This window comes from Podarcis cretensis, assembly GCF_951804945.1.
Source record: "Podarcis cretensis genome assembly, chromosome: 2".
In the NCBI taxonomy this organism is placed as follows: Eukaryota; Metazoa; Chordata; class Lepidosauria; order Squamata; family Lacertidae; genus Podarcis; species Podarcis cretensis.
In genome coordinates, this window is record NC_137171.1 from 74,161,451 (window position 1) to 74,185,669 (window position 24,219).

General features: G+C 39.8%; 1 protein-coding gene across 9 annotated transcripts in view; it reads left to right on the forward strand.

The window, feature by feature from the left end:
• The window catches only part of DOCK3 (dedicator of cytokinesis 3), a 151,491-nt gene that overhangs the window by 60,168 nt on the left and 67,104 nt on the right, over nt 1-24,219 (forward strand). For all 9 annotated transcript variants that reach the window (XM_079964392.1, XM_079964389.1, XM_079964385.1 and 6 more), the window contains exons 12-19: nt 210-357; nt 5,298-5,386; nt 8,970-9,095; nt 15,574-15,698; nt 17,967-18,129; nt 19,257-19,363; nt 21,705-21,876; nt 24,027-24,124. In XM_079964392.1, the coding sequence (XP_079820518.1) occupies nt 210-357; nt 5,298-5,386; nt 8,970-9,095; nt 15,574-15,698; nt 17,967-18,129; nt 19,257-19,363; nt 21,705-21,876; nt 24,027-24,124 (1,028 nt within the window). The remainder of the gene's footprint in view (nt 1-209; nt 358-5,297; nt 5,387-8,969; nt 9,096-15,573; nt 15,699-17,966; nt 18,130-19,256; nt 19,364-21,704; nt 21,877-24,026; nt 24,125-24,219) is intronic.

A 24,219-nucleotide genomic window follows, 5' to 3' on the forward strand; every position in this document is an offset into this window, starting at 1 on the left:
TTTTTAATAAATAAGGTGGATTTTAGAGGAATGAAAGTATAATTTCTGCATAGTTGCCATAGGAAGCTATTCACTTTTTCCTCAGCAAGATACTTGTTCTACTGTTTAATCTGGGTTTTTAAAAAAGTAACATTATCTTTATTTATAGAGTTACGTTTAGGTGTTTGAGAACTGAAGCTGAATATAATGCCAACAACTCTTTGTTTTAGGGCGCATGTTGCTAAATGATTCAAGAAAGGGTCCTTCTCATCTTCATTACCGACGTCCATATGGTTGTGCTGTATTAAGTATCATGGATGTGATTCCATCAATTTCTGAATTAAAAGAAGAAAAGGATTTTGTTCTTAAAGTTTACACGTAAGTTATTTAGTGCAGGAATAAGAGAAATATATATGTATTGTTTGAGTTATGTCAGATACTTTGCTGGTTTATAAAACATGAGTGCCATGGCCTTAACCTAGGATGAGGAATTTATAAAAATAATTCAAATAGTTAAAGTGTCTTCCTATCTCTAACAGGTTATACCAACTGATTTTATATCCAAGTAAGTAGATCAGTATCCTATAGGAGTGTTAATGCATTCATTGTACTAACTCTCCTACCTTCTAATTTGTTGGCTTTGGCTAGGTGATACTAATGCACAATTCTTTAAATAACCAACGTGACTTGACACTTTCCCCATAGGTAAGCAAAGTGCAGGATAGAAAGAAAAACAAACTGCTGTCTGATTCTCCCCCCCCCTTCCCTGCAGAGCCTTTTTTTGCAATCGGTTTCAGTGCTGTGTTTTCCTGCTGACTGTATGTGAGCCAAGCTATTTTTAAGCTTACTCATTGAAAGTCAACTCTGATTAGCATTTGTATGTTTCCTTTTTGTTACTGATGGTGTTGTCAGTGGCTGCCAAGCTTGGTGTTTAGAATCTGAATAAAATACTGTTCCTCAATGTAGAGCGGGTTCCCTGATAGCAAATGCAGTAATAGATGGCAAGAAAAGCAGAAATCAGCATAGAGATAGCGGAGTGGCCCCTTATGCTATCTCCAGCACAATTCTGTGGTGGTGACTGAAATAACTTGTGAGGAAAAACCACCTTCCTCTGTGCTCCTGTGACTATAATGTTGTGTTTAGTCATAGGAGGGTGGTTCTGCATGGGATTTTGAAGGTGTCTTCTTAGTCTGAGATTTGCCCACAGTGCATGTAATAGGTCATAGGAATAAGCCATGAATCGACAAGCCCCAAAGTAGTAGTATATCGATTACAGATTACTGAAGGCAAATAAAATGAGGTGCCAGTCTCACAAATTAGCTTTGATTGGCACAGATTAGAAGTGGCAGATAGCAGATTATAGGGGTGGAGGTGATGTGGATTGGGAGGGGCATATCTGCTTTTTACTTTTAAAAAGCCATTAACACGATGAGTTGGAGTTTTGTCAAGCTTGGCCCTGAGAACAAAATCTGGAATTTTGAACCCGAAATTATAATCACGTATTGGGAGAAAGTAAAGCAAAGAAACAGGCATATTGTTTGTCAGTATCACAATATTTTTTATGCATGGGCTTTTGTGTGGTGAGACTTTTAACATGTTAATATAATTTAATGCCAGTTTTAAATTTTGACCAGAAACCGTATTTTAGATTTTTTTAAAATAATAAAAAACCAAAATTTGTCCTTCTTGGGTTCTTCGCCTGTGGTTTTCTTGAAACAGTTGGGATGAATGCCTCTCATTCTATGTAGGGAACAGGATTGCTCAGTCAATGCAAGATTGAACCCACTAATCCCACCCATCAGCTGATGTCACCAATGATTTCAGTTGGTCGGCAGGTGTGCTTTAGATGAAATGGCCTGGTGAGCCAATTTGGAACCCCTGGGTAGCAAAGATTGGTCTGTGGGTTGAAGGTTCCCCACCCCTGCTATAGATGATTGACCTTGCTCTACGTATATTCTAAAATGAAGTGATTGTGTATGTGATTGTGGTTTGAACCAGATGTGGTTCCTTTTTTCTATTTCACATTAATTTTTTAAAAAAAAATATGATGGCATTTGTTTATGGTTTGGTGACTCAGAAGGTCAAACGTTGACTTTTTGTTAGCAAATATAATCAGCAAATGTTTTTGCATGCAGAATCTGATTGCAGATATGAGTCCATCTGGAACTTCCAGTGTATCTCTAATATTAGTCTCACTGTATTTTCTAATCTGAACTAATGCCATACAAGAAATAAATTTTAGTGCTGCTGCTGAATTTCTTAAATAGCAGATTCTGGAGTGAATATGTTTATTTTACTTATTTAACGATACACCTCACTTTTGACCTCCACAGAGTGGCTTAAAGTGGCTTACAGATAAAAAGCAAATGTAAAAAACTCCAATAATCCACTAATTAAAACACAATGAAATGTAGGGTTTGTAACACTCAAATCATTTCACTGAAATTCCTGGCAGCCATATCAACAATGCTTTACTAAAGCCCTGATTACATTTCACTTGGATGTATTTTTTAAAAAAGAAATCTCAAAACTCCTTCTTAGTACATCAAAGTTCTTTCTGTATTCTCGCTTGTTTTCAATATGTTGGAGACAGTTGCCAGAGTCCTTTTTAACTCAGTAGTTACTTTGTTTTGAAAATTCAGGTAGCATTACAAAAAGTTTTTTGTTTTTTATAATCACCACCTTAGCTAGACAGCCAAGTGAGTTTCAGGGTCTAGCAGTTCATCTCCCTTATCATTATTCATAGGCTACTCTGGATGCCTTAAGAAATTGTACCAGAATTCTATTTGGAGCAGCACACAGCTAAGGCAACTGGTTAATTCTCTCACTACCTAATGATCAGGTAGGCAAACTATAGCTATGTGAAATACATTGTTAACTAGGCGACCTGAGAAATTACCATGGATTTCATGAAGATAAAAGTTTAGATATACTTCTGGCGGTATAATACCATTAAAATCTTAAAATTCCTTTATTTTAATGGATTGATAATTTATCCAGCTTCTTTTTATTTATTTTAAGCATATCTTCTTCTTTGGCAATCACTCGTAGCCGAGTAAGATTGTCTTCCATGAACACGGTCTTAACAGTGAGTCTACAAGTGACTGTGGAGGCCAATTCTGGATCCACACGTCCTTCCACAGTGGGGACCTAGGTTACTTGGCGTGAGCTGATCATGCTGAGGGTTTGCCAAACATGCTTGTGGTATCTACTGGTGTCTGATCAACGAAGGAAGAAATCCCTCAGCGGAACAACAGGAGAGGCCATTTTTGGCAAGTCCTTCCCCGCTGCAGCCCCCTCATAACCCCCTAAATAATATACTACTCCTCATCAGAAGATCCCAGGGCTGTTAACAACAGAAAAAAACAAAATGAGAATACAAAATACATAATAAAACAAAACCAATAACAAACCAATAACCAAACAAACCATTCTACCCCAGAATGAGGAGAAGGAGAGATAGACACATACTGGCCATATTTGCAGATCTCTTTGTTGGAGTGGAAAGAGCTGCCTTATACTGAGTTAGATCATTATATTTCTTTAAATGAAAGTGGAATTGTCTTTTCCTATGTCCCATGGGCTGACTTTCCAACTTTGCTTCTGTTCCTTACTCTACCTGACGAAGTAGGTTTTACTTACGAAAGTGCATGTAGAAAATTAAGCTATTAGTCTAAAAGGTGCTTATTACCCTTTAAGTCAGCTATGGGGAACCTGCAGCCCTCCAGATTTTGTTGGGGCTACTAACTCTCATCATCCCTAAACATTGGTTATGCCAGTTGAGGCTGATTGGAGACCAACAATAATATGAAAAACTCAAAGTATTTGCTTTAAGTTCTCAGATAAGAGGACCAACACAGCACCATTTTCTAGTATGGGATGTCAACCACGTTAAGAATTGGTTCACAATTGATGTGGCCGTGGGCATTCCCTTTTTCCAAGGGGAGCAAACTGAATATGCCTAAATAAATAAATACTGATAATGAACATCAGAGTACAGGTCCACCATTTCTGATAGATCTGGTGACTGAATGGTGGTGAGGCCTGGGCAGCCCTGGAGTCTGAGAAACTTGTATTCCGGGTCTACCCCTCCATTGTTTCTTAATTAGTAGACCTGTTGTCTATATACAGATGGACCTAGCATCTAGACAATGTCTTTTCACTCACAGCTGAAATCCCCAGTTCTTTCCCAAGCTTTCTTCACACCCTCCAGCCCATAATCAATTGCGCTGCTTCTACAATTAACTGAACACAAAAACAACATTTCACCCCCCAAAATATCCAACATGCCATGATAACACAAGAAGCCTAAACTTGTCATACACTACTTGAACCCCTCTTCCACCAGCAAAATAACCGTACTGGGTTACTTAAGGCTAACATAATACACACTCTCTTAGCCCTGGTCCTTGCAATACTGGTATAATAATGATGGACTTTTATCTGTATTGGCACTGGTAATTTTTTTAATATTTACAAACTCAGGTGGGGCAGGGGGATGACATTCTTTGTATGAATAAAGATCTGAGTTAGAAAGACCACAAACTCCTAACTTGGTTGCTACTTTCCTCCCTCCCTTCCCCCCCCCCCCTTTTAGTTAACATATTACTCCCCAGTCAAGCTAAACTAAAATTATGGATTGTTTTTTAAGAAGCACCAAACAGTTCTTTATTACAGAAGACCAGCATAAAAAGGCTTAAAAACATACCAAGAATCTAGACAATGGGTGCTTCACTTTAGCCTTCTCTTTTTATCTACTTTGCTAGTTCTGCTTTACTAAATGTTAGTCATTGTTGTGAACTCATTCGTTGGCTAAAAACACTCAAATGTGGGTACAGGCTAGTTTCTCAAAAAAGAAAAAAGTGAAGAGAATAGCTCCTGCACATTACAAATTGTGTCCCACATATTCTTGAAAGCTAGATATTTTAAAGGGTAAGCTGGGAATCTGGGGAACATTGTTAATCTGGGGGCAGGGATCCCTTTTGTGGATGCTTATGGATGTAGCTGCACACGTACACTGGTGATTCTAAAGTGTGAAGAGGGGAAGCACAGCTCCAAATATGCAATGTGACAAGAAGCTTCAGATACCTTTCAATACCAGTAGTGTTTCCACGAGATTTAAGCATATGGCACGGGAAAGAGTTGTCATATTTTCTATACTGTTTAAGATTTGCATGGGGGTTTTTCCTTCTGATAATGTATTGCTGTTCAACAAAGTTGTTGTTTTTTAAAAAAAGGATCCGGTGTGTAGACTATGTATGTATGCATTCAGTCATAAGGTAAAGTCATAAAGGTAACACTAGACTCTACTTTTTCAGGTGCAACAATGAAAATGAATGGTATCAGATCCATGAAAATATTATTCGCAAATCTAGCACCAAATATACAGCACCCAGCTCAAACTATGGTAATATTTAACTTTACTTCTATTAGAAATACATAATTTCTTTGCAGCAGATACTTTGAGTCATGAAAACATTATTTAGGGAACGTTGTTTAGAGAAGCTTTTAATGTTTCATGCATTACTGTATTTTAATATTTTGTTGGAAGCTGCTCAGAGTGGCTGGGGAAGCCCAGCCAGATGGGTGGGGTATAAATAGTAAATTATTATCATATTATTATTATAAAAGCCTGTGCATTACAGAATTTTCATAAATGAAAATGAGTCATCCATGACCTTCGCCACAGTGTTTTATAGTTTTACTTTGGGACTTTTCATAACATTTTGGGTAGGTGGTCTATTAATAGTTTCCCTTTCTAAAAGTGATATGTTATGGACTATCAATAATTTTTCATTTTCTTAAATGGAACACTCCCTGGTCCCACATATTGAAGAGAGCTGGTTCTTCTCAGGTTGGTATGTGAGTAATCCACATAGAAGTGTGTGTTCTCTTACCCAAGGCAGGGACTTGAGAAATGTACTCTCTTCTTTCACACTCCTTCAGTTTAGTCCCTGCCTTTGCCCCAAACCAATGTGGTTCTTCCTCTCCTATTTTACTTGCCCTTTTGTTCAGGTTTTCCTATCCATTAAAAAAAAAAATAATCAAATCAAAGTGGAGGTCTATCAGAAGATACTGGAACAGAGATCCGGTTCACATAAACCTATAAGCTGAGCCACTACAGGGGATACTACAGGGTTCAGAGGCTGCAACTGGTGCTCCTTACCATGCCAGCGCTAAAGGCAAACTAGCTTTCAGATCAGAAGGTCGGCAGTTCGAATCCCCACGACGGGGTGAGCTCCCGTTGCTCAGTCCCTGCTCCTGCCAACCTAGCAGTTCGAAAGCACGTCATAATGCAAGTAGATAAATAGGTACTACTCTGGCAGGAAGGTAAACGGCATTTCCGTGCGCTGCTCTGGTTCGCCAGAAGCGGCTTAGTCATGCTGGCCACATGACCCGGAAGCTGTACGCTGGCTCCCTCGGCCAATAAAGCGAGATGAGTGCCGCAACCCCACAGTCGGCCACGACGGGACCTAATGGTCAGGGGTCTCTTTACCTTGACCTATGTACATATAAAATCCTAAATAACTCAGATTGAAGTTACTTGAAAAACTGGAAAGGGCACTAAAATCTTCAAAGGAAACCTGGCTAGTTTTGCCATGGCCTGATAATTTTGAGTTGTTGTAACATGGAGTGCTGTCTCTCCTGAAATGTGGGAGTCCCCTTCATATTAGTATTCCACCGGCTCTACATTGAACTTAGTTGAAGGATAAACTGAAGTAAAGGATGCAGCACCAACAGCTGATTTCACATAGAACAGTGTTTTTGTAACCTCAAGAATGGGGAACCTTTGGCTCTCCAGTTGCTGAACTCCCATCGGTCCCAGCTAGCAGTAGTGAGATGTGAAAATTTGAACTGGTACAAAATGTCTCAGTTTCATTTAAGTAGACTTTCTTACTTTGATTAGTTTTGATAATAAAACCACAATTCTAAAGCTAGAGGAACATGTTGAACCTTAGATGCTATAAACTTAATTTTGTTCCTGGGAAGAAAATTCAGTATACAACTTTAGATTACAAAACCTACCCAATAAAGGTCACCACTAGCTTTTTACCTGCAAATCCATGCTGTGTTCAGTGTAGAAGTAGTCAATAATTAAAGAATCAGAGTTCATTACAAGGTATATGGTCCCAGTGGGCCCATTTACAAATAGTAAAGGGAAATTGTTTGGGGAGAATTGCCTCTTTCTCCCATTTGTGTTAATAGTCAATTAGAGATATGTTCCATGATGAAATTTAATTTGTTTCCGTCCCCATGCAACACCCCAGTCAATATGTACAAGCCATATCTGTTTTATAGTTACCATTGTTCTTGCTTTTCAAATATTGCTGGCCATTGTTTTTGGAATAATAATAATAATAATAATCAGTATGAAGTTCAGAAGAAAACACACAGTTTTAACAGCTTTAAAGCAGCATTATTTTCATTGTAGTTGCACATATCAGGTACTTGGGCACATTTGCAGGAGTCTGTATTATAAAAGGCATTAAGAACAGCTAAAGGCAAATTAAGCTGTTAGCAAATTATGGCAGCAGGTTAAAAGGCACAATGAGCAAGTAAAGGGAAATCTGATGCTCTGCCGAGACTAAATAATCCATTGCTTCTCTGCTGAATGAATTTAAGAGATAATATGAAAATCAGACAAATTACTTGCATACCTTATTCTGTTCCATAATTTTTTAGCCATTTTGATGGGGATTTAAATTTGTCCTGGCAGTTGTAAATGGTGGTTGCCACAGTGTCTCTGAAAGGTTTTTTTTTTTAAATAATAATAATAATAATAATAATAATAATGTGCTATATTGGTAGCAAAGGAATGCAAATATTAGAAATATACAAAGATGTAGATGAAACTAGGGTTTGTCATATAAAATCAACCCTAATGAATTCATATTATGGAGAAAAATACCTTGAAGAACACTTCTGCCAATTTGAGCTACACTGCTCTGTAAGTACTCCCAGTCCCCAAAAGTTTGCAATCTCTAGAGAGCAAAAGGAGTTTTACATTGGAATAGTGCAAGAGGCAAAGCAGGGGAGTTTGTGGATTTTTGCTTGAAGCTGCTTTTTATTGTTTGGAGTCTGGCTATTTGCCTGTTGGTTGGTTGTTTGGTTGTTTTTCAGCTGCTACCATGTGCTTTGGCACATGGTTGTGGTGGGCAGTGCTTCTGCCTTTCAGGTGAGACACTGAGTTAGATGGGGGCATGGCCTGGAGTGGCACAGCTCTGTAAGTTGTCTTCCAGTCCCAGGGAGCATACACGATGGGCAAACAGGAGCAACACAAAGGGACTTCCAGAAACACACATTCAGGATGTGACAGAAAGCTTGCCAATACTCCTCAAGCTCTTTGACCATCATCCTTTTCTGCCTATCAATCTACCAGAGAAGCACAACATGTGAGGTCTGAGCTGTTTGCTCCAACTCAGACCACAGAGCTCTTACAAGCCACTATTGATTTCCTATATGAATAATTTAGGAACTTTCACCACTGTAACTAAGCCAAGTTTTACTGCCTGTGTTTTCTGACTGATGTGTGGTAAAACGCATGAACCTGACCTTTGAAGAATTTGTAAGTAAACCAGATTTTAACTTACCAAATAGGTAGTCTTTTCCTATGCTAGGGGAAGAGAGGAACTTCCAAAGGAATTCAGAAGAGGATATTTTAAAAGTCTAATGGGCTATATCTCCACATATTATTTTGCTTCATATTTTGTGAATTTAAATCTCTGCTGGAGTTCTCTCACCAATGGGTATTTGCCCTAAACCTGGATCTTGGTGTCCAGGGAATTCTCATTTTATATACCTATTTTTTCCACCAACAAAAAATACCTAAGGGACAGTCCCCAACAGCTCAATGAGGGACTGACAATGCTCAGTGGTCATGCAAGAGGGGAGAAAAACAGGGGAGGAAGAACCAAAAGGAACATTCTGGAAGAGGACATAGCTGACTGTCTTTAATGTTTTAATAAAATAGTTGTACTTCTTTTTTGCAGGACTTATCATTTCTCTTCAGCTTCTTCGTGGAGAAATGGAGCAGATTCGGAGGGAGTATCCTATGATATTTAACAGAGGGGTGGCTGTTACCCGAAAAATTGGTTTTCCAGATGTTATCATGCCTGGTAAGTGAATGGAAATTCTATTCATTTGTTTGCAATACTTTAACTGTGATAATTGTCACTGAAGGTAGGGCAATAGGATGAGCACTTTTATTCTCTACCCCCCCAATAATAAATTGGAGTGACAAATGTGTATTGTATGAAAGTGCTCGTTTTAGTTGTATAGCAGTACAATTTTGAACATAAATATAATATCTCCCTCTCTAATTATTCTATATAGATTTTGTGTGGAGTTCATGATGCTTGCTACTTCATTCCTCCAGTAGTATGAGGAAAGAAGAGAGGGGTAACAGGGATAGCATAGTGCCTGAAGCAAAATGTGTGGAGTGATGTGTGGCTGCTACTACTCTGAATCTAGTGCAGTACGTTTTTCTTCTAGCCGTTACTTATATTTGCCATGACCATGCACTAGAATGCTTTAAAATGAGGAACAACTGCATTTGGACTAATGAAAAGCTCTTCTTAGACCATTTTTCCTTAAGGCAAAGTTAGGCAGCATTGTGAGAGAGCTTGTATCAGCCAGAGTTATATTACGTCTCTGAGCCCATGGCGGCTGTATACTTGTTTTATTAAACATCAGCTCCCCTATGATTCATGGCAAATTACTTTTGAAACTAAGTGAGTTGACACATGAGTCAACTGTTCAAAGAAAAAGTTAAATTTCCAATGCGTTAGTGCAAGCAACTTTGCCTCATCATAAAAAACTCCCAATCTTTTCCTAGCATTTTTTCCCTTTAGAAGAAAGTCAGGTATGTTCAAAAAAATCTACATGAGGACAATACCTTCATTTGATCAACTATAATCTCACATAATCATGTGTAACCTTTCAAGTTCTCCAGAATTCTCCCATCATGCTAGATGGTAAACAAAGCAAAAAGGAGTGAGGGCAGAGAAAGAGAAAATGTATATTTGGCTGGTAGCAAAGCCATATGCTTTATCTTGTGAAAAAGTTAAGATAGTGTGAAGGAGGAGGTAGCACACATTCAGATGAAATTGTGTTAGTTGCTATTCCAGTATCAGGTGGCACCAAGGCCTCCTGGGAAGCAAAAACATAAAAAAATACAATGGTTCATTCTCTGATCAATGCAAATATAAAAACTAGAGTATTACTGTGTTCACACATAAATTTAAACCGTGTTTTAATGTTAGGAAATTGAATCACAGCTGGCTTACATGCCCTGTTCCCCACCACCTCTGGCATGAGTGTGAGGAGGAATTCGGACAGTAGAAACAAGCTTGGTCTTGATTATGGTTAGTGGGAACGAACTAAATGTAAACCCTAGTTTATGAAGCTGACATGTTTTCACCAGCCATAGCCAAGATTAATCACAGTTTAGGATTTGAACATAATGCTAAACTGTGATTAATCTAAAATGGAAACAAAAGCTTTCAATCTTGTTGTGGCTGCACCAGAGGAGGGATGGGGAAGTGTACACACTCAAGAGTTGCTGTGCTTTGTCTTTGTAATACTAAACTATGGTTTAGCATTACATATGATTTGGATCCATGTATGTTGGTAACAACAACAACGAAAGAAGCATATGCCTTCTGAACTGTGTTCAGGATTCAAATTGCTCTACAATTTGTTCCATGCATGCAAGGGTCCTTTTGGACGTTGGTTCCTTGAACAGCATCATGTTGCATAGCAAACAACTGTAAAACTAAGGGTGATTTCAAATCCAGTTTGTGACTGGGCATCGAAGATTTACTTCAAAGAAAAGGGAGACCCACCGGATAATGGCAAATTCTTAGTCTTGTGCAAAGTACCACTTTGATCCCTGCTTGTGCCCTATGTATAAACACAAATTTCTGGTCAATCTACGCTATGAGCAAGTTTGCTTATCAAAATAACATCTCTTCTCTTTATCACATTTGAAGTCTTATTTTGAGTGTCTGATGAAAAGCGCATGTATCATCTTTTAACTGTGAGTGATGTTGGGTTTTATTTCTCTTTCTCTTGTCTAAAGTTTCCTGGCTCTTTGTTTACTTTCCCTTCATTCTCTCCCCTTTCTTAATGGCGCAGAGATGAAGATAGTTGGGTGTAAGTTTTTGCTTTACTGTGTTCTGTCCATTTATTGCTTGCTGTTTTCCCATTCCTGCATCATACTTTTCATGGAATGCTTGAGGCTGATAAAGATGAACAAATCAACAACTTTGCAGGAAGACTATATGCTGGGCATTTCTCACTTGGTGGGTTGCACAAACCCCTTTTATACAGAGTCTGGCTCATTCTGACTAAGGGGTCATCCACACTTTGCTCATCCCACCTCTTTCCCTGCGGAAAAGTCACTGTTTACAGATGAATCGGAGCAAACCTCTATTGGGTTTTCTCCAGATTGACATTTGCTCCGATTTAGTGCTGGAAAGCACAGGACAAATGGAAAATTGCTTAGACCCTTGCTTTCTAGCCACAGGACAAGTGGAAGTGTGAGTGAAACCTAAAACTAAGTTGCTGAGTCATATTCAGAGACATGTATCTGCTCCCACCCCTATAGACATTTCTTTCCCAAGGTGCACTTCTGGAAGGGTTACTTCGGAAGTCACGCTACAAGGGCAAGGCTATGAGTCCTTCTTCAACCTCCCACTCCTCACAGATAAGTAACTTACCTAGGTATGTGGAGTATCTTTGAGCATTTGTGGGACCATATTAAAGCCAGTCTGGTAAAGTACAGAGACATAGGCATCCATCAAAACTTTTTCAAAATGGATGCTAGAAGAGTTTGGAATTTCTAGCCAATTAAGCCCAGGTGGGCTGTGACTCAGGAGTTATTGGGGAAAGAAGGTACCTAGGATTTTACAACTTAATTTCCTACACAAAATTTAGAGGAGCTCACTAGCACAACAAATAACTAAATAAGCCATCAAACTTCTTAGATGATTGCCATTTACATTTGATAAGCACCTCTCAAAGTTCCCAAGCTACTGCTATCGCAGACAAAATAAAGGCTGGTAGCAACAGGAAATCCTCGGTCCCCTAAGATCCATCCATGTACAAAGCAGAGTTACAGAAAATCAATGCTGTTTAGTTCAAACACAAGTTTTCCATCACAGTAGCTTATGTAAAGGCATGTGTTCCTTTCAGTCTTTATGCTCGTGTTTTTCAGACAGAACTTTGAGGAGCATTAAGTTCAAAGCAAGAGCGTTTTTTGTAGCTATACTTGCAGAAGTCTCAACCTCATAGCAATACAATTATATTCAGAGTAAATGTAGATGTGTTGGCCCACATGAAAAATTCCAAACACTGTATTAGGGCAGTACCTTTGTTAGGTCAACCAAAATGTTATAAAATAATGTTTAAACTTTCAAGTTCCCTAGAACCCTTCAGTAAGCTGGATGTTAAAAATAAGATGGGGGAGGGGGGCAGAGACAAAAAAGACACGGACGACTTGACTAACACCAACAGCCTTTTTCCTCCCCCACTAGTTGTATTTTCGCATCATAAAAAAATAATATTCTTTAAGTGCAGAATGAAAATATTGAACTTCCTTCACATTGGATTGCGTTAAAAAATCCTAATCATGTGAGAGTTGATGTTGAAACAATATATTCCATCAGTTTTATAATGTATTTATTTGAAAAAGGAATGTATTAATCTCCTTATATCCCTAGTCAACAACTAATTTTACCACTTTGTGGGCAGGGGGGAGGGAGGGAGAGGGTCAGTGTGCACACTAACTTAACAAAATCAAAGAAAGCATTTTTGTACTACCAAGACATTAGTTGCTGATGAAACAGACAGGAAAGTGCTGGAACACAATTATTTTCTTCATGCATCATGCTGCTACCTCTGCTGCTCATATTTTTGCTTTCCACAGCAGGAAAATAAAGTGAGGTGGGGTGGGGGAGGAGAGAAAGAGGGAGGTTTGAAATGAAAGATGATCTTTTTTGAGCTTCTCTGCTACTTCTTCTCTTTTGATTTCCAAAAGAGAAAAAAAATCATTAGAAAGAGAAATTGAACCAAGAACTTGCTTCCCCCCTGTGCCCATCTGCCTCTTTTCCCTTTGCATTTACAAAGGGAAATAGGTCTGAAATGCTATAGAAAGAGACAAAGAGGCTCTCTTTCTTGTGCTCTCTGCTGTCCAAGCCTGAAAAGTCAGGTGGAAAGAGATAGCCAGGTGTGTGAGAGTGATAAATCGTCTTTCAGCACTCCTTTGCGCCCCTGCACTCTGGTCCTTCTTTGCTGCAGACACAGGAGCAGACAGAATACATGCATGCCATTTCACAGTCCCCAGTCTGCTCCTCCTGTGGCCTTTTCTTGGTGGACAGAGCTATGTGTGCCACTTGGTATGTTCTACACTCATAGGTCCCCTGCTGCTCTCAAGAGGACACTATCCCATTGCCAATATGTAAATAAGATTCAGCTTATTTAAGTCAGCTTCTGTACTTGAATGGGAGTGGGAGTGCAATATCGTCATTTTTCAGGAAGCAAAATGCATTGGACTGGCCCTGATACTTACCTAGAATACTCAGATGTTGCGGTAATTAATTTCAGTCCTGTTTTGCAGTATGTAGTATAAAAGAAAGTGTAGATTTTCCTCCACATGGCAATGTGGATAAAAGCATGGATTCAAACCATTTTGGGGCTGTGTGTGCATTGCAGCATGTGACAATATCTAGGTATAGGGTCAACAGCCGCTGTGTTACTGGTTGAATGGGGAACAGAGCTGAAACTGAAAGCCACTTGCATCCCACAATATTGGTTGGTAGGCGTTCCTTATTTATTTGTTTATTTTAATAATGCATAGAATACTTAATACTGCAGTTTCTAAGCAAGTGTACAATAGGGATAAAAAGGGATGCAGCAAAAAACAACACAGTTAAAATTAAGCATGAAATCAGAAGAAAAACTAATTTAAAATGCCTGTTGAAATGAAGAGTTTTTCCAAGTGTCAGAAGTTCAATAGTGAGGTTCCCCCCCACCCCACTCACCTGGAAGGGATTTCCACAGAATTGGACCCACAATACTGAATACATAGAGTTAGATGAAATGTAGATGGAGACACCCTTTAAATGACAGAAAATGGTGCAGGGGAAGGAAGAGAAGGAGAAAGGGATGTGCAGCCTTCTGTTCCACACATCTGCTGTTGTGGTCTAAGGACAAATTTCAATAAAAGCTATTCTATATTCCATGTACAGGCTGCCTATGATCTAGGTTAAATTGATCTTATAACACTACAACGTGGGAGCCAGAGTAATGGAGCAAGAATAAAATATAACTCTTTGTAATTATTGCTAATGAAGAGTATTTTAGCTAATCTTCATGCATATAGAATCATAGTAGGATCATCTAGTTCAACCCTCTGCAATGCAGGAATAATAATACATATACTTTTGGGGAAGAAAAATAGGAATAGATGTCATTACTAGGTTGCCTGGAGAAGCATACTACAAGGGAGGAAACTGCAGTTGTGTTAGAAATGAGATCATTTCTCTGTCTGAAAGCAAATAGTGTTTCATGTTTAAATTCATGCATTATTCCTAGCATTGTAGTAGAAAGAGTCTTCCATGTAGGACAGAAAATAAATCTTATTGTTTCATGCTGAAACACTTTTCAGTCATATTTAAATCAACAAAGGGCTGAAATTCTGCTACATTCTGCACTTAGCTACTGTTTTTCTTAGATACAGGAATATCTTTGAACGGCTTGAAAAGTGGGTAAGCATTCCCACTGTTGCAGCCCATGCAAGGTCTGCAAGCTAGGCAGGAATCCAGGAGGAAACTTGTGAGATTTTTTATTCATTTCATTTGAGTTGAAATTTATATTATAGACAAGTATATGATGCGATAAGTTTTCCTCTTGGTAAAGTAGTACTCAAATACTGACATTTGAGGTAACTAAATGGATAACTATATTATTTGTTATTTGTTGCCAAGTTCAGGGACTAGATATTTCTTGATGTCACTGCTGCCCCCATTTACTATGTGCCTGCTCCAGGGGAAATCCAGCCCTCCTGGCTGAAGGACCCTCCTGGCAATGATGCAAAGGCCTTGTGAGGCATCTTGTGTTAGGAGAAGCGCCAATCATATCAGAAATTTGGCATTGCTTTTGCAGTAGAATTGTTTGATGAATATTGCTGAGCAGCCCAGCTGCTTGCAGCCCACAGGCAAGAGAAGTCATAGCAGGGGCTGGATGTTTCCTATAGGTGGCTATTCAGCCATTGCTGCTCATGCTCAGGAGTGTTTTTGATAATTTATTTGTTAATCAGAGAATTTAGCAAAGCAATACAAAAAAATTACTTCCTCTCCCTCACCTTTGTCTCCTAAGTGATTTACCGAATTCTCAGACTTCATAAAGCATTACTAACAGCCATCTACTTTAATGCACTGGTGTTAAAATGTTCATTTTTTATTAACTATTTATTTTATACTTGGAATGAGTTGGATTCCCATCAGAATTGTGAATAAAACATCACTGGCTTTCACAGAATTGTCATGTTTTCTATTTCATTTTCTAAAAAAATATTTATTTCTTCTTGTGTAGGTGATATACGCAATGACTTGTACCTGACTTTAGAGAAAGGAGACTTTGAAAGAGGTGGGAAAAGTGTTCAGAAGAACATTGAAGTGACTATGTATGTTCTTTATGCAGATGGAGATATTCTAAAGGTAAATAGATATAATTTCTATTAAATGTAGCATCACCTTAGTTCTGTCATTTACTTTCATATTTTTAAAATTTGGAAAAACTGGGTTTCTTCTGTTCAGTTATTTGAACTAAATTATTACAGTGGTTACTTGCATGGATCTGTGAAGCAATGAAAGCAAATTTAAAAAATCTCAATCAGGAAAAATATCTGTCTACAGATGGGTTCTGATGAAAGGGCCTTTCATTGCTGCTCAGTCAATCCCATTTGTTTTCAGTCCTGCACTAACACTGAGAGGACCTATTTATTTTATTTTTACCTTTCCCCCTTCCTTCCTCAAGGATCTCAGAGCAGAATACATAATTTGCTGCCATTTTATTTTCACATGGCTGAGGAATGGTAACTCATCCAAGATCATCCACTGTGTTAGTTTGATTAATGAGTTGGTTTTACTCTTCTTATTTCATTTATTTTTATGGTAGATGTGATATATTGTAAACTTCTTTAATTGTATAGGAAGGTCACCTATAAATGTTTTAAGCAAGGACAATATTATATCCTTTGTTACTTAGCTGTGAACTCTCTCTTCTTTGCTACTTCCCATCACTGGAACACTTTACACCCCAGCATCCATTGGATTCCTTCCTCTGGTGTATTGGAATGCCTAATGAAGTTGGGAGAGAGACAGGAGAAATGTTTCCCTGTTAATTCTCCTTAACTTCTCAACAGCTTTAGATACCATCAAACATCATATACCTCTGGAGTGTCTATCCGAGCTGGGGTGGGTGGCATCACCTTGCGGTGGTTCTGCTCTTACATGGATGGTTGTTTCCAGAGGGTGATGTTTGGGGGGGTGTTCTTCAGCCCCGTGGAGCCTTCAGTGTGGGGTTCCTCAGCATTATCCCTCATGCTGTTTAACATCTACATGAAACCACTGAGTGGGGTCATCTGGACTTTTTGAGTACACTCAGCAATATACTGATGACACACAGCTCTGCTTCTCCTTTTCATCTGCAGATGTGGCAGTGAATGTGCTGGAACATTGTCTTGTCTTGGTCATGGATGAGAGCCAATAAACTGGAGCTCAGTCCAGATAAGACCAAGGCACTGTTAGTGGGTTGGAAAAATGGGAAGTTACACTGACTCTGAAGCAGTAGATATGTGGCTTGGGGCTCCTTCTGGACCCATTGCTGTCGCTTGAGGCTCAGGTGGCCTCAGTGGGGCAGAGTGCCTTCCCTCACCTTCAACTGGTGGCCCAGCTGCACCACTACTTGGACAGGGACAGCCTAATTTCTGTCATTTATGCTCTGACAACCTCTTAGATTACTGCAAAACATTATATGTGGGGCTGCCTCTGAAGACAGTGTGGAAACTTCATTTGGTGCAGAATTCAGTTGCCAGGCTGCTTATTGGAGCATATTAACGTCAGTCCTGGCCCAACTGCCAGGCCCAATTAGTTTCCAGGCCCAATTCAAAGTGCTGTTTTTGACCTATAAAGCCTTAAACGGCTCAGGACCGCAATACCTCAAGGACCTCAAGGACCGCCTCTCCCCATGCTCGTGGCTGCCCACCTGTGGAACACACTCCCCAAAGATGCTCGCTTAGCACCTTTGTTATGTATCTTTAGGCACCAGGCAATAACATTCCTCTTCTCCCAGGTCTTTGGCTAAGTAAACAATCTATGGCCTTTTAAACTGAGTGGAGTTTTTGTTTTGTTTTGTTTGCTATTAAGTTAAAACATAATTGACAAAGTCCTGGTGCTTTGTAGTAATTCAGAGTAGGGAGTTAGTTGCTGTTTGATTTTTAGGTGATAATTATTCACCTGAAACTTTCTTCTTTCTGCTAATGAAAAAAAATAGGACAGACTATTCTAAGGATTCCCACTTTTCACTTACAGAAGCTTGAATGGCTAATGATTAAAGTAGCAAAAAAATCCTAGGAGTTCAGAATCATACCTGAACTCTGTATCTCTCAAAATAAGAAATGACTTATTTAATAAGAAAAAGCACTTATTATATGAGATACATCATTAGCACTCCCTCCCTATTTGCTCCCCAGATTTTCTCCTCCTCCTTCCTCCTCCTCCTCCTTGATTTTCTAGAGTTGTGTACTTCAAAGTTTTGCATCTGTCCATGACATTGTTTAGCAGCTGGATATGAATTGGACTGATTACAGTATGCTGTGTTTCTGCATCCTTAACATGATACTTCCTTGGTGTTATTGTGTATCTTTTGTAATGTGATATTCTTTTATTCTTATTCTGTATTCTTTTTCATTCCCCCCCCCCCAGGACTGCATCAGTTTAGGCTCAGGAGAGCCAAGTAGGAGTCTATATCATTCCTTTGTCCTCTATCACAGCAACAGCCCTCGTTGGGGAGAAGTCATCAAGCTTCCCATTCCCATAGACAGGTTCCGTGGTTCTCACCTCCGTTTTGAGTTCAGGCACTGTTCCAGTGAGTGCAACATGGTTCTCTGTCTGGAAGATACCTAATTTTCATAGGCTGATTTTCTTCTGTAGATTATTTCTATGCTGATTTTGCAAAGGATTAGGAGAATGTAATAGCTTGAAAACGTATGGTGGTTAGGGCATGTTCTCATTTCCATTTCAGTCATTGATAGCTGCAGTAAAAACAACTGCAGCAACCTCTAACAAGGCAGTTATTTGGGATAATTTGTAGCAATGTCAGATCCTGAACTGGCTAATAGATAAACCCCTCATCAAGTTTTGAGGGCTGGAAGATGTGTTAGCAAATTAGTTATTACAGATTAAGCAAAAAATGGAATTTGGGCTCTGGAGAAACATATATATTCTGTTTTTGTTCCCTTTCTGAGTTCGTCTAGGAGCATCTTTTTTGAGGTCCATTCCAAAGTAAATGGTCTTTCTTTGTTTGTGCAGTACTTGGAGCTTTGTTTCTTTTAGCAAAATACATGGCTTACACTCTTCCTTTGTGATAGGGATATTGATTTTTACACATTCTCCTAAAGCTGAAAGGCATAGTCACAAAAAATCAGTGTAGTAGTCACTAGCCTAGTTCCCATGTCAGAAGTTGAGGTTGTGCTTTGTTTTGCTCCAAGGAAACCATGATCTGCTGTTGGCTTCCTTGTTGTGATTTGTTTGAGCTAAACAAGCTGAGTTTCCTGGTTAAGACATAATGTTAAGCTAGGGGTTGTGTTTTGTTTCTTCCCTAAGGGGACTTACTTCTGAGTAGATATATAGAGAGATATATAGATATATATATAGAGAGAGGTGCAGTGTTCCTAGCCTGACTAGGAAAAAATGGCCTGGCAAGAAGGGAAGAGAATGCAGGAAAGGGTTCAGCACCCCTTCTCCATATCTCTATTAAACTTGCTCTTCCCCCAACTTTATAACCTGCATTTGAAGACATAGGTCTGTAGTTGTTGTGTCTGATTCATGATATAGAATATTTTGTGACTGTAGAAAGCACAATCAGAATTATGAAAATGCAAAATAGGCATCATGGAAAACCTTTTCTCTATCTATTATAAGTTACAGGGACAGGCTAAAATGTTAATTTGGTAGTTACTAGAATTCATGTAAACATTTTGTTTCTTGTTGCAGCAAAAGATAAAGGTGAAAAGAAGCTTTTTGGCTTTGCATTTACACCACTAATGAGAGATGATGGCACCACCCTTTCTGATGATATTCATGAGCTTTATGTTTATAAGGTACGATAGTTCCTCACTCTTCATATATTATAGGTCTACCATCAAGTCATTTCACTGTTCACTGTTGTAGAGTAAATCTATAATGGTCCAGATCTGCTAAAATACCATATTTTTCGCCCTATAGGACGCACTTTTTCCCCTCCAAAAATGAAGGGGAAATGTGTGTGCGTCCTATGGGGCGAATGCAGGCTTTTACTGAAGCCTGGAGAGCTTCAGCTCTCCAGGCTTCAGGAGAGCCGCAGCGCCAGTCCCACAAGCTCCGGGGACAGCGGGGAGGCGCAGCGTGTCCTCCCGCTGTCCCCGGACCTGATCTGCAGGCGGGCGGCGGGGAGAAGAGCGCTTCTCCCCGCTGCCGGCCCCACAAGCGCCTGGGGGGGAAATAATTTTTTTTCCTTTGTTTCCCCCCAAAAAAACTTGGTGCGTCCTATGGGCCGGTGCGTCCTATGGGGCGAAAAATACGGTAAGTGTTTGTACAGATTTTGATTCGTCTGTTACAGTACATTACAAATTGTGAGATACTGCGAGCAGATAGACCTTCACAAGCATCTTAACTTTCTCACTCTTTCTTTAGAATACCCTCCCCGCCTCTCTTCCTCCTCCTCCTTCTTCCTCTTCCTCCTCCTCCTTCTCCTCTTCCTTATGTTTTTAGACTTGTATCCTGCTTTATATTTGGGGTCAGGATAAATGTCATGCATGATTACAGGCTTGAAATTTGCCAGGAGGACGGGACACCTCAGTTCATGAAAGGTCCACATCTTTAATTAATTTTATTTAATTTCGTGTGGGTATAGTTTTTTTAATAAAAAGTTAAACTTATTAATTATGCGAAATTATCATAGAAAATGTTCCCTCTCTTGCACAACACTAAGACCATCCCGGGACAACATTGTACAGTGGTACCTTGGGTTACATACGCTTCAGGTTACATACGCTTCAGGTTACAGACCCCGCTAACCCAGAAATAGTGCTTCAGGTTAAGAACTTTGCTTCAGGATGAGAACAGAAATTGTGCTCCAGCAGCGCGGCGGCAGCAGGAGGCCCCATTAGCTAAAGTGGTGCTTCAGGTTAAGAACAGTTTCAGGTTAAGTACGGACCTCCGGAACAAATTAAGTACTTAGCCTGAGGTACCACTGTAACAGGGTGGAAAAATGAGTCCCCCCCCCCTCCAAAGACTGCATGCCTTCCTGTGCCCATATCTAGTCCTTGAGGAGGGTGGGTAATGAGTGGAGACACCAGGTGCAACAGGAATGGGTCCTTCTGAGCTCCTGAGTCTGCAATCAGGGCTCTTACTGCTCCCGCCAGTCATGCTTAGGATCCTTTGGGATAACTCAGGAGCCCCTCAGGGTCTGCAGCCCACAGATTGGAAACTACTGGAATAAGGCGTTCTACAGAGGCTTATAAACAGCACAACCCATCAGCTCAACTGAAAATTAATATCTGTATATAAATAGAGGTTATGTTTAGAAGCCTTGAGAAACAAGCTGCTAATAAAATCTATTCTGCTGTAGTAATCATGTTTAGCACAGGGATGTATTATTTTATACTTTATATATACTCCTAACAGGGACGCAGGTGGCGCTGTGGGTTAAAGCCTCAGCGCCTAGGGCTTGCCGATCGAAAGGTCGGCGGTTCGAATCCCTGCGGCGGGGTGCGCTCCCGCTGCTCGGTCCCAGCGCCTGCCAACCTAGCAGTTCGAAAGCACCTCCGGGTGCAAGTAGATAAATAGGGACCGCTTACCAGCGGGAAGGTAAACGGCGTTTCCATGTGCGGCTCTGGCTCGCCAGAGCAGCGATGTCACGCTGGCCACGTGACCCGGAAGTGTCTCCGGACAGCGCTGGCCCCTGGCCTCTTAAGTGAGATGGGCGCACAACCCCAGAGTCTGTCAAGACTGGCCCGTACGGGCAGGGGTACCTTTACCTTTACCTTTTATATACTCCTAACAGAGGTGTTTTCTTTTTACGAGATATAACCTAGCTATTTAAAAGGAAGTTAATTGAAATGGAAGGTGCATGTAGCTTTTTAATTATTACAAAACTTTTGTAGTAGTCTCTAACTCCCATCAATCCCAGCCTGCATGCCAAATGGTCAGAGATTATGAGAGTTGTTAAAAATATCTAGAGGGCACTAAACTGAGGAAGTTTGGTCTATCTGAACTGATAGAAAGCTGTTTTCCAAAGTGTGTGCTGTTTGAATGAGTAGCATACATATTCCGAATACAGAATGTCTGCATGCCTAGAATCCATATAAAGTCCTCCATATTCTGTTTAGTGGCACAGCAATACATGGAGTAAAGCATATATAATTTTCGAGCTAAAGCGGATGTCCTTATTTATGTCTGCAGTGTGATGAAAACAGCACATTCAATAACCATGCCCTCTACCTGGGTCTTCCATGCTGCAAAGAGGACTATAATGGCTGTCCCAACATTCCTTCAAGCCTGATTTTCCAGCGCAGCACCAAAGAGTCATTTGCAATCTCTACTCAGCTCTCTTCCACCAAACTCACCCAGAATGGTACAGCAGTTTTCATTTCAAGAAACCATAGGATGCAAAAAAGATAGAGGGGGTGCTTTGTATATTGCATTGAAATAATGCAATTCATGGTCCTTTGAGTGGGGGGGGGGGGTTGTTGGCTTGCTTTTGTTTTTATTACATATTTTCTGTTTTTAATCTTGTACTTTTTATGTTGTGAGCCACCCCGAGATCTACGGATGAAGGGCGATATACAACTTTAATAAATAAATAATTACAATATTTGCTATATATTCACATATAAAGGGGTCTTTGAGTGCAGTGCCAGATTTAGGGGTGGTGTGGGTGGTTATTTGGCTGGCTGGAATACGTACCTGATCTGTGATAAGGCCGCTTGTTTACCTGGATAGAGAGACGTGTTGTGTGTGTGTGTGTGAGAGAGAGAGAGAGTGTTTGTGACTTTTGCATGGCTGGAATGTAGTCTACTGTACAATAAGAGAGACATTTGTTGCTCCACCCACTTTTCCCTGTGGTCCTGTCTACCATTGACATCTGGCCTGCAGAAGGTTACTCACAGTGGAAGGTGACTCTCAGGCTAAAAAAGGTTCCCACCACCTTAGACCGGTGGTTCCCAATTGGAGGGTCCACATAACCCACTCAGGGGGTCAGTGGCATCATTTACAGAACAAAAAGTACCATAGAGATACGATATCAATTTTTTCAGAAGTAGGGGATCCATGTCTTGGCTTTTGAAAAACAGGGGGTCCACAATACTTAGCTAATTGGGAACTACTGCCTTAGAGCAATCTACCATATGCATATCTATACAAAGTTATATTGATATTTCTGCCGCCAGTGCAAGAGAAGCTGCCCTTTCCATAATCAGACTCTCCATTTGCTAATGAAAACTTGGGGGAGGGAGGTGTTTTGAGGGTGAATTTGACCAGTAGTCAAAGTTAATAGAAATGGAGGAGGAAAGCTGAAATCTCATATCTTAATGAGTGGCACAGTTAAACAGATGAGGAGGAATATATCAAAATCTGCAGCATTGGGCCAGATCCTGATCTCCCGTACCCTTCACAGGACAAATTTGGCAGGTGGTAGCGAGGCTGCCCACGTGTCAGTCACATGATGTAACATTGATATCAGGTGATGATTGCCAGGGCTTCAAAGCACCATGCAGGCCTTGTAAAGAGTGTTGTGTGGTGCTTTGAAGGGCCCACTGCCTAGCAGGCTCTTAAAATCACCACCTGTCAGCTATTGTGTGGTAACTGCAAGCCTCCTTTCTGCAGGGTTTACAATATTTTAGAGTGTACAGATAATTACCTTGAATTATCATGAATGTTTTTATAAAGGCCATCAATAACTGCTGGGGGTGATTTTTTGAAATCACAGGTGAGGAAAAGCATGCATTTTGGGCAAAGCACTGAGATCAGAAAGAGGTTTCAGGAGACCTGGATAGAAGAGAAATGATTCTGCTGAGTAAAATCCCATCTCAATTGATTTTAAAACTTGGCAATCATTGTTTTGTTTTTTAATTAAGACAATACACTGAGGAAAAGTCAAAGGAATCCATTAAACGAGCTCTCTGCTGTAGCCAGCATTCCCATTTTGGACAGACAGCTTCAGCAGCCTCCCTTCCACCATCTCTTGATTTTTGATCAAATAACTAAAGCTAAAGAAAACTATCTTGATTTTTGATCAAATAACTAAGACCTCAGTGTCCCTTCCAACTCTACAATTCTATGACTTGGAAGAAACATTTTGCATGTCCCCCCCCCCCCTTTAGCATATATTGCTCGTCAGAACTAACTTCCTGATATTTTTGTTTGGCATAGTGTAGAACATTTTAAAAGATGAAGAATAAAATTACTTAATTGTCCAAGAAGTATTGTTTTGTGGTGATATGATTGCTATACTTATGCATTTATGCAATCAAATCCTAAGCGTGTTCACTAAGCATGTCTTACTGTGCTGAATTTGAATGTAATTTTCTCCCAAGTAAGCATGTATAGGATTCGAGCACTAAATCTTGCCAATTTACAAATTTGTCTCTCTGAAAATAATCTTTAACCATTGTCAGTTGTTCACACATATCTGATAATTCTACTTGTGCCAATTTTCCATTGTAATTAGTATGTTTAGTATGATATATTTTGTGTTTCTATATTTATTCTTTCAATTATTTACAGTGGATCTACTTGCTCTCTTGAAATGGAAGGCTTATCCAGATCGTGTAATGGATATCTTAGGAAGACTGAGGCATGTCAGTGGTGAAGAAATTGTTAAGGTGCTGTGTCCCCTCCAAGTTGTTATTAATGTGCAGCTATTGTGACAATTAGTACAAGACTTTGAGGAAAAAAACTTCTGCTTTACTTGCTCTGT